The sequence below is a fragment of the Eurypyga helias genome, unplaced genomic scaffold (genome assembly GCF_000690775.1).
Source record: "Eurypyga helias isolate BGI_N326 unplaced genomic scaffold, ASM69077v1 scaffold6071, whole genome shotgun sequence".
Lineage (NCBI taxonomy): Eukaryota > Metazoa > Chordata > Aves > Eurypygiformes > Eurypygidae > Eurypyga > Eurypyga helias.
Genome location: NW_010230141.1, coordinates 7,408 through 18,289, shown reverse-complemented (window position 1 = coordinate 18,289; position 10,882 = coordinate 7,408). Strand labels below are relative to the sequence as shown.

The window sequence follows — 10,882 nt, the reverse complement described above, 5'->3', positions numbered from 1 at the left end:
GATTCTATGATTCTATGAATTCAGAACAACCCTTCAAGTTTGTTGTTCATTCTGAATCCAGAGGATGTGTAACGGAGCAAAGTCTGTCCACGCTTCTTAGAACGACAGTACCTGAACTGTAACTGTGCTTAGCAGTCAAGGAAGCACCACGTTAAAGAGAAGTTCGACGTACGTTACGGAAGAAGTCGCCACCGCTGAGGAGGCAACACCACGCGAGGTATCTGGGCTAGCGCAAGGGATCACGGACTGCTGCTGCCCAAGCCAGCACGGCCCGCACGCTGCGCGGGAGAACCCAGGTTCTCTGCACAACTCCTCCAGCTGCAGGTACCAGGTTATCACCTGCTCCTCTGGGCTGTGATTAAAGGCAGCATCAACAGCAACGGAAAGGAGACAGTTGGGGGAGAAAGGAGATGGATGAGTAGTTTGGGTAGTTTCCAAAAAGCCTCAAGGTCTGCTATTTCTGCTGTAAACCTTGGTACAAGCAACAGGAGGCTCCAAGTAGACCCAGGTGACCTACACTGGAAAGCAGTCAGAGCACCACAAATCCCAGGCACCGTGATTCATATTCCACAAGTCACCGTTCCTTATGGGTATGAGATAATCTCCCTATCAACTTACAGTTATTGTTCTGTTTTTTTTGGGTGGCAGAGGCAGAGGCAGGTTGGACGACTTGCGGTTTACGGCAGCTTCTACGGCAATCATCTCCTGCTCGCACATTTTCTTTATGGTGCAACACTCCACTAGGGTCAGCTGAGGAAGAGTCCTGTTCATCACACAGTTGCGTATGTACTGAAAGCCCACGGAAAACAGCCGTTAGCAGCTTGCAGGCTCTATCTATGGCAACTTCCAAATCAAAGGAACAAACAATGTATTACGAAGACACAAAGGAAATGGTGCGCACGTGTGTCACACTTGGAGAGGGCTGCAGGCACGAGGAGGAAAAGTACTGCTGTTCGGCACAGCTGACCATCCAACAGCACAGGAAGCAAGGCACCAGAGAACTGTTACGGTAAGTTCCAAAGAGCTTTATGTACCTGAAACTGAATTAGTGGGTGATCACCAAAAACATATTCTAGCCTCCCGCTAACTTGCAGCACATAGTCAGCAGGATCAACTTCCTCATCTTCTTTTCCATGGATAGTCAAACGTTTTCGGATTGCCAGCTCATTCAGCTTGATGGGATTCATGTTAGGAGACACCTGAAAACTAAACACATCCTACCAAAACACAAAGAGGAACACCGACTGTCAAACTTGGCCTAGTCAGACGTACAAGGCTTAAATCACAGCGTGCACAACAGAATATGTAGAAATACTGAACTGCTGAGCCCAGGCTGTTTTAACACTCACAGCTAATGTCTGCATCCTGCATGCAATCACAGCAAAAGTCACCCTAAGAGCTCCAAAAATGGTCAATTCCCAAACTGTCACAGTATCAGAAGTACCTTAAGAACACAGAACTTGATCTAATTGATTCAGCAGTGATTCTGATTTCTAGATCAGATGTTATCCAGAAGCTTGTATTTTAGAAAGGGAACGAAGGAGACATTAAACCAGGCATGCATGTCAAGATCCTCGGCAGCACTAGGTGTGCTAATTTGTCTTCTTTCTGGCCACCAGCAAGTTGTCCTCTTTCTAGGTACCACCGTACTCAAAACAAAAAGAAACCTTCAAGTAATAAAGCAGAAGGAACTGTTGGTGCGATTTATGTACGAAAACACCACCTTACTTGGAGGGGTGCAGAAAAGAGGGACAGCAGCCTAAACCTGCAGCATCTGAACACAACACAGAAAGCCTCTGCATTTCCAGAGAGAATTTTTAATCAAAATTTGTGGCTATCTACATATTCCCAAACTATCTCTAATTTGATCCGTTCTAAAAAGGTAAAAGGTAAGGAGTTATTTCTTTTTTAAACTTAAAATAAAAAGGGTTAAATTCAAAGTTCCTAATGTAAAAGGTCGCCTGTGGAATGTCATCTCCCTTAACCTACCACGTTATGCTCCGCGCATGCTTATTTGCAAAGGCTGATTCAGCAGGTTCTGGGGGTTGTTTTGTTTTCCTTCACACACACACGCAGACCTGACGACATAAGCATTCTAAAAGCAGTTATTTACACATACGAAGTGTTGTCTGCCTTACATTCTTTGGACTTGTGCTTTATTTATACGGAAGTTTACTGGTAAGAAGCCAAGCTGCCCTAATGGAAAACATCTAACTCTGAAGCCAGGCAAAATTAATCGTGTATTTTCCCAGTTTCTGCAGCACAGCTTCTGCCTGTCAGAAAGCTGCCGAACTGTGACGGCTTTCTACGACACCTTTTCCTCCCAGGAAGCTGATGCTCCGACGGCTGCCTCACTTCCAAATGGCAGGTCTTCACAGGTACATCACAGAACTGGGGATGAATCCCCTCCTCTGGCTCCCGAGACAATCCGGTAGCTTTTACAGCTCTCGGAAGAAAGTACTGTAATGTTCCTTTCTCTCAACCTTGCAGCATTCCGATGGAAGGAGCACAACAGTCCCCATACCCTCCTTTTCGGTTCTCCCAAGATGATTCTAGTACTCAGTGCAAGTAGTGAAGTCTGGAACAGAGTTTACTGCTCCAAAAAGCAGCTCAGATTTGAACTGCTAGTAGCTTTGAAGGTCAGAACTGGCAGCAGAAGCATTCGAAACATTTGAAATGTCAGCAGCCTAAGCTATCGCAGTGGTAGGCAAAATACATTCTGCACAAGCATGAACTTCTGCACTGCTTTTGTACTATTATCACACCCATATACCTACAGTATTTTAATCCAAAGCTGACAAACACACAGATGTTCTCACTCACTGGACAACTACAAGACCTCTACTAAGCCAAAGAGGACTGGTAGGAGGTTCTGTCATAACACCACCTATGCATCCAACATTCCTAGTGAGACTGGTGGCCAAATTTAGTATTCACCTCCGCATTTGGTGTTTCCAGAGCCAGACAGGATTTCACCATTTCGGACTTTTAAGTTAAAAGTATCAGAAATCATATCGATTTACAAATAACATCAGCTGAACCATTAGAAAAATCAGTATCTAGCACCTGGGTCAGAACAGACACCAAATACAGCCCGATATATTTATACACTTGGGAGATTTTCAAGTTTCCAATGCTGATCCCTCACAGTTAACCAAAAGAACACAGTGCAGAAATGAAGAATGGGAATGCTGGACTCGAGCAGAATTATAGCAACACCAGCATCATGAAACTGAAGCTAAATCATTTTAGGTGGAAACTAAAGGGGTTTTTATTTTTAAAATAAGCTATGGATTTGTTAGCTGAAGCAAAAAGGTAACTCTAAGTCTCAGCCAGCGTTTTCCTTGTGTATACGCATGTCTAGCACAGGGAATACTAATTCCTCTTTATTTTAAATGTATTGCTCAACCTAATTAGCAGATCAACCCCAAAGATATTCAGCAATGAATCTCAGAGAAGTGTGTTAAATCAGGTGCCTCCCAACTCACCAGCATCCCAAGCCTAAAGCTGAACAATAGCAAAGCAGCGTGGTAACAGCTGGCCAAAAAATGTCCTGACAACTCTGAACTGTTTTACATTTAAACAGAACGTGAAATAATGCAGAATATATAAGTTTTACATTTTGACATTACAAGTAGAACTGTAATTTGACTTTTGAAGTTGAGTTCACAACTGTAGGTTTGCGTCTTCTCTTTCTTTCAAGGGTCAAGGATCCCAGTGAAAGAACTTGCATTGGCATCCAACCCCCTACTTCATTTACATCCCTGACCAACCCCATGCTAATTCACATCCGGATCAAGATCAGTACATGGAGTGTGATTCCTACCTGGCAGTTATCAAAATGAACAGCCACTACAAGATTTCCACTATAGAGCTTATCTTGGAAGCTCTCGGGGAGAACAGGTTCCTGTTCTGGTGGGTAAGTGTGCTTCAACCAGTCCATCCAGGAGAGACCCACAAGTGACTGGATCTTTTCCTCGCTGATCCTCCGCATTTTAGCTCGGAAGTCATTCACTTCAGGATCTTGTAAGGCGTCAAACTCATGGAGACCTGGAAGGATGCACAGAAGCAAAAGGATACATACCTGTACACAAACACTGCCAACCTATGTACCGTCCCACTCAAACTGCTATGAAGTTAAGGCAAAGTTAAGGTAACTTCAGACATCCCATCCAAAACGGTGCTCAAAAGTGAGCCGGGTTCTACGCTGTCCTGTCTACACTGGTGGGCTTCTAAAGTTACTTGCACAGCTCCCATGCAACCTGGCACGAGAGTCTCTTTGGTACTATTAAACGGAAATGCCAACCTCACCCTGAGTTCAAGACAGTTTGGAAAGTTTCAAGTCTCCGTCACAAGAGCAAATGCATCATAAAGACCACAGAAGGGAAGAAGTGTTTGCAAACTATTTATTTTCAGTCCCACAGAACGATGACCTCTCTTTTATTTTGTTAAAAAGTCAAAAAAGGACAGTGGGACTGTAAATGGATAAACTTACTCTTGAATTTTTGCGATTAAAACCATCTACTCAAGACAAAATGGCAGCACTGAAATTTCAACCTATCCAAGAACAGCGAAGCTCCTTTTCCAAAACCTGCCAAGTGAGAATACGCAGTGCAGAGTCCACACAGCTGTGACTCTGTGCCTTCAGGAAGCACAAGGCCTGCAAGCCTTCCCTTCTTGTCCCCCGACCTTTGAGGGATGCTGTCGAAATTACACCAAGCACTGAGTGCCTTTACAGAACTGAACACCGAGTACAGAAGCTCAGGCAGGAACACGTTTTTCCCACTAAGGGACTGAACAGGGGCTGCCTAAGGAAGGATCTTGCACAGCTATCATAAGCAAAATATTCAATCAGAGAGCGTGAATCTCTCCGAAGCTGTCAGAATATGGTTGAACTGGCTAACTGCTTCCATTGTCCGTTGTCACAAACAGGCAGACAGCGTACTGCTGAAATCTAAACAAAACCTGCAGTCTTTATGAAAGAGCTAACAATGGCTCATTGTTTTAACACAAGAGGTATGACCTCACACGACCCTGTCAATCTTGATTGTATAACCAAGCAGAGTGGATTGAAAAGCTGAAAATTCTGAAATAACATCAAGAACAAGTTACTGTGAAACCTTTAAAAATAGCTTTTCATTGTCTGCTGAAAATCAGTGTCACAGTTGAGAGCAAAAACAAGAATCACGTTGTTAACCAGTTCAGAAACCATGTATAACAAATCATAATAGCTTTTAGTTCCTTCTGTGCATCCAGTTTGCTGCTAGGCTATTTACAGCAACGCTTTCCAGGGACTGTGCTTTCCTTCACCCAGTAGTAACATTACTACTTTCCCTTGTCTAGGAAAATAAAATTTGCTCTTAATTGATGTGGTAATAGAATGCAGTGCCAAAATACAATACAAAGTATCTTTCAAATGTTTCATCTTGAATATTTAATTCTTTTAAATTGCACCAGTATTACTCTGAGAAAGGGAAATTCCATCAGGGAAACACTCCTTTTTTTTTTTCCCTTCTATGTTTACTTTTTCCACTGTTACCTGCCGAGTTAAGACTCTCATATAAAACAAAGTTTACCCTCATCTTTGAAAAAATTGACTTTAATTACCTTTGCCTATAAGGACACCTATTTTGGAATCCAACTTTTCTCCCGGATCACAGTTTCTTGTCACTAGTTTAAGGACAGGAAGGAAGGGTCTAACATCACAAAGTCTCCGTGTTTCATCCTCTAATTCTTCATGGACAGCAGTCTGATTCACGCAGGAGAACATGTAAGAGTCGATCTCCATGAGGAGATGAAAGAGTGGGTAGGCATGTGCATGCTTCCATAACAGCTGCAAAGAAAATAAAGAAATGAAACAAAACAAGAAAGCCGGGACACGTGGCACTGAAGGTTAATTTCCATTTGTGCTCCCAAAAGACCACAAAAGTAACATGCTTGCCAACTTGGCTCATTTTTTCGCTGTATGTCATTATATATTTACTTTGTCTTGTTTCTAATCTCTAACTTGAGGTTATTTTTAAGCAGCAACTTGCGTGCATAAATATCCCAGGGGTCACAAAACATGGGGACAAGTACACGGAGCTGATGAGAGCAGGGCAGCACTAACCCACATCCTGAGGGCCTACCTGGGACTGACCCAGCAGAGTCTTGTCTGCAGTACAGCTGGGGGCCTGCCTGTCACCACAGTAACAAAGCACCTACTGATTTTGGAGGCAGACATTCCTGATGCTGGCCAGCAAACGGTCACTCTTCTCCATCCATTCCTATAGCTTCCTACCAAAATCCTTCTCCCTTGAGACACATCTTTATGTTCGTTTTCCAGTGATTATTGTAAATATGGACAACAAGCTGCCACTATGGAACTAATTCCTGAATAAAATATTCCCTGTTGTCTGGAGAAGCTTAATGTAAGCTGATTTGTAAATTGCTAGCAGGCCACCAAAACATGCAAGTCGCCCAAAGAACGCTAAACGATGCTTTACTGAGCTGAGTACTTAAGGAGCAGATCACACCTTAAGTAACACCAGTGTATCAAATACATTAAATCAAATCCTTCACAGAAATCAGAATGGGAAGTAAAAAGGCCTCGCCCGACCTAAATACTATTCAAGTCTTTACCTGCGAGAATATTTTTGTCCTCATTTTAGACATTTACATTTTATGGGTTTGTCCCTGAAGCGTTTTTTGAAGCAGGAACTGCAGGATCAATAATGCATGGCAAAAGCCTCTTCTCAAAACAGCTGAAGCTGAACTGAACTCCCCTTGCCAAACAATGGACCTGCATCAATCTCAGAGACTGTACGATGAGTTCTGCCTCCCAGAAATCTATGCCAGTGTGTTTTGCTTATCTGACTAACCACCTGTGGTGTAGAGGAAAAATTCCAACTTCAGTGGTATCAAAGGACTAAATCTCTTATTGCCTCTGTGTTCTCCAATAGCTAATTATATTGATTTAAAATCTGCACCTTTTTTTTTCCTTCCAAGTTGTCTAACTTCTATTTCCAGCTACTGGCACTTACTGTATCCCTTAGCAATGGTAAAATTTAAAAAGCCATCAAGTCCCTGAAGCTGACTTCCACCCAAACAGCCATTCGCCATCACCAAAGTACTGGTCTAGTAGAATTATAAAGTCTACAGAAATGAAAAATTCTTCAGTCCCCAAATAATCTGCTACTTTTCTTCTTTTCTCTAATTCTAATCAGTTTCACGTACAAGACAAACTCCTTATATGTGCTCTCAAGTCCTCCATTTATACATCCAAGGGTCCACCATCAGGGCGTGTCTCAGCAATGTGGTGAGCGCAAAACTACTGATCTGGTATGTCTTATTGTTTTGGTTCCAAATACAGTGATTTCCATGACAGACTTCTATAGTTATCATCAACATTCTTTTTCTTTGAGAAACAGCTAAGTATCAACAGTACCGTTTACAGCATCACAGGCATCAAGAAAACCAGACAGCTTAATTCAAGTCACTTACACACTTGTGTTTTTTAAGCTCTTTATCAGTTGAAATCACTATCAGCTGTCCCATTACCCTGCCCAACAACGAACCTGCAGCTGCCCAGGTCGCCCTTTGGCTAAAACAGTGACATTTATTCCCCATCAGAATTATTTCAGGTATTTGAGTAGAGCGAAAAACTTATTTCTCACACCACTTCAATTTCTAGTGGCACCCTCATTTCTTTTAAAATACTAAGTGATCCGCTGCATTAAAAAAAAAAAAAAAACCACCAAAAAAACCCCCACCCATACTTCAGTGTTTCTTTAAGTCTTCAGAAAGTTTCAACTCAGGAGTACGACAAATTATATGAAGCTGCTATTGATACAAAGAAGAAAATTTCTGTCTAAATGCCCTCACATGGACATCATCTGACGAAAGGTCAGTAGATTGTTCTTTACTATCTATTTTTATTTCCTTACATGCTCCCCTTCGATTCGAGTATTCCCTCACTTTTTAAGTGAGGCCCTAAGAAGGCACTTGGACACAACCTTTAAGAAGCAGCATACGTAGTTTTGAAAGCATCCGTCTTTGGTGTCAATCAGAAGACACAGGAGCAGTCTCTGACTTCCGTACTACAAACCACATTCCAAACCCCCAGATACCTAGTCATCTTCATTAATCAATCCGCTATGCACATGCCTTCACCACATTAATTTTATGCCTACTCAAATTCATTGCTTGATTTGCCAAAAGGCACACAGAAATCAGAAACAGCTCTCATTCCAAATATAAGTTACCTTTTAATTGACCAGTTGGTATTACCTGTTTAATATGAGAAATGGTGGCATCTCGAGGGACATCCAGGTTGATGTAGATTCCAGTGGGCAACAGGAAGTCCACAGATATTGAGCCATCAGCACCAATCTGTGAATCCACTGCCCAGATGTCAAGGCTGTCTGTCACGGCAGGAGGCATTATGGAATCTCAATAATATCATAACCACATGGCCTGAGGGGAAAAAAAAATTAAAATTCAGTGTACTTAACCTTCTATAATTAGACACACATTTTAAAGTCTTTGTAAAGTTTACATAAGCCTGCTTGCACAGCTCAGTTTGCAAGCCTGGGGTCTCAAATACCAGTACGGCTAACACGTAACCAGTTTCACTCAATAATTCCATGAGTATAATAAAAGCACTTGTCTGGTAAAGCATTACTGTTTATATCATTAAACCAAAGTAATTAGAGAAAAACCTAACTCACTAGAGGTTAGATAAAACAAAGTTATAAATTCATTTTAGATTTTCTCTGAAACTATTTACCTGCATAAAATACAATCAAAGCAAACCTCCTGGATGAAGGATGACATTTAACATGAAAGCACAGCATCTATTTCCTAATTTTGTTTTTGCAGATTTCCTGTTTTCCACAAATGTGCCCAGAGTGACATCTTCACCTTGAAAGTCTATCTTAATAGCAGGAAAATCTCCTTCAACTGTGACATCTTCCTCTAAAGGCATTTACCTCAAATTTCTTTCACCCGTTAAAAGAATGATCATCTCCACTGAATTCAACCCACTGTGTAAACTGTACCCACTGTGGAATAGTGGGAAACCCTTCGTGTGATCTACTTCACCTCAATACACTGGCTTCCTGAGCACTCATACTTCTTCAAGACATTCTGTTTACTCTCAATGCTACTACTAGTTTTCCAATCCTCCAAGCCTTATCTTTTGATTACCACTCTCTAAAGATGAGTTTTCCCTTCAGTCACTATTCACTGAAGTATTTACCTTCCTCTTTATCCAGACAATGCTCTTCAGCTGACGCAGGGACGGGAGGCATTGTGAAACACTACTGTAGAGCACATTACCCCTACACCTTTCTAATTCTCGTTGGACAACAGGAGATCTCCACTTGTGAAAAAATAGGGGTGAATCTGCAACTCTACTACTACTACAGGTTTCCAGTACTTTCATCACTCCTTCTCCTCTAGATCCCTTCCCTGCTCTGAAATCAGGCCTGTTGTGCCTGGGCATTTCCCGTCGTCCAGCACCAGCAGAAAAAGCAGGCTGCAAACAATACGTTGGTCTGCTGTTCTTTACACATCCACACAGCAGGTTCAAACAAGCTCACTGGCAAATGACAAACACCAAAAAAAAAACCGAGCACAGCCGCCTTCTGAAATCATCACCACTGCTGCCTACGTTGCTCAAGGACACACCGTCTTTGCCCCTGTAGGACACTAGACAAAACCCGTTACCCAAAGGTAAGCCTTTCTACAGCTGCTGGCCACACCAAGGTACACCCAGACGCAGCACAAGGCTGCTTGAAGTGGCCACACCACTGGGTTACAGTTCACTGCCACCGCGCTGCGCAAACCTGCCAAGGGCGCATGCCCTGCCCAACACAGCTTTTCAATCCCAGAGCGCTTCAGTGCCGTTTTTCCCCAAAACAGGCAACCAGGAAATCTTTTATAATGGGCTACAGTTGAACCCACCACAAAACTCCGAGATCAACTACATGATAACAAAGCTGCTTCGTCCCCCTCCCTCCCCGGCTTATTGTTTTTCTTCATAAAAACGCTTAGTTTGGTAAAGTCATGCCACGGGCTACTAAATCCAGACTTTATGATAGGCAGAAGTTAATGCTTCATTTATAATGAGTTAAAGTTGTCTGTACTCCTATTTAACGGAAATTCAACTCTTTAAAACCGGTAGGCTTTTAAATCAAACACTTCGTTGTCATCATACGCATCCTCGTCCTTAACTAACAACAGAAACCCAGAAGTGGTACTTCAGAAGGTCCCTGCGATCCCTTGCTGGATACAGACAGCTTGCAGTGAAATACACAAACAAGCAAGCACAGGGGAAAGCTGAACGTGCCTGCAAGGGATCACAGAATATGCCAGCAGCACAAAAATCAACTACTACACAGGCATAACTTCTTATTGACAACCTATTAATATTGGGTACTTATTATAAAGGGTTGTCCAGTGCTAACTTTTACTGATCATCACTGTTCAACAAACAGTACCTGTTAGATCACCGATTAAAAATATTCACTGTCCATCTCTGTCCTCAGTCCCTCTCATTCCTCAGTGCTGGTTTCTATCCTGCCAGTTACCACAAATATACACAACTGCTCATCTAGCATTTGGAAAAGTTCTCCAGCAGAGAGAGTGGCTAAAAAAACCCCAAAATCTCCTAAAGCTTATCAGTCACCAGTGGAAGAGCAAGTTCAAAACCCACACAGAGCCCAGCTAAATACTCCAAGCAGCTATTTGGTACTGCAACAGTGCTACTATCAGCTTGCCAGTTCAAAGCTGCCTTAGGTATGAGACAGCACACATCCCACCTCTAACTGCCATGTAAATACACTGAATAATGAGACCCAGGTCATTCCAAAACCTTTCCGCTCAGCCTTAGCAAAGCTGA

General features: G+C 42.5%; 1 protein-coding gene across 1 annotated transcript; it reads right to left on the bottom strand.

Moving 5' to 3' along the window:
- Window positions 1-618: 618 nt before the first annotated feature.
- Window positions 619-8,454, bottom strand: LOC104505342 (phosphatidylinositol 4,5-bisphosphate 3-kinase catalytic subunit beta isoform-like; the record flags this gene model as incomplete). Its single annotated transcript, XM_010160635.1, has 5 exons — window positions 8,269-8,454; window positions 5,608-5,833; window positions 3,827-4,050; window positions 1,035-1,217; window positions 619-789 (listed from the first exon to the last, which is right to left on the bottom strand). Coding segments are annotated over exons 1-5 (957 nt in total), but the record flags the coding sequence as incomplete, so codon positions are not given.
- Between the last annotated feature and the right edge of the window lie 2,428 nt (window positions 8,455-10,882).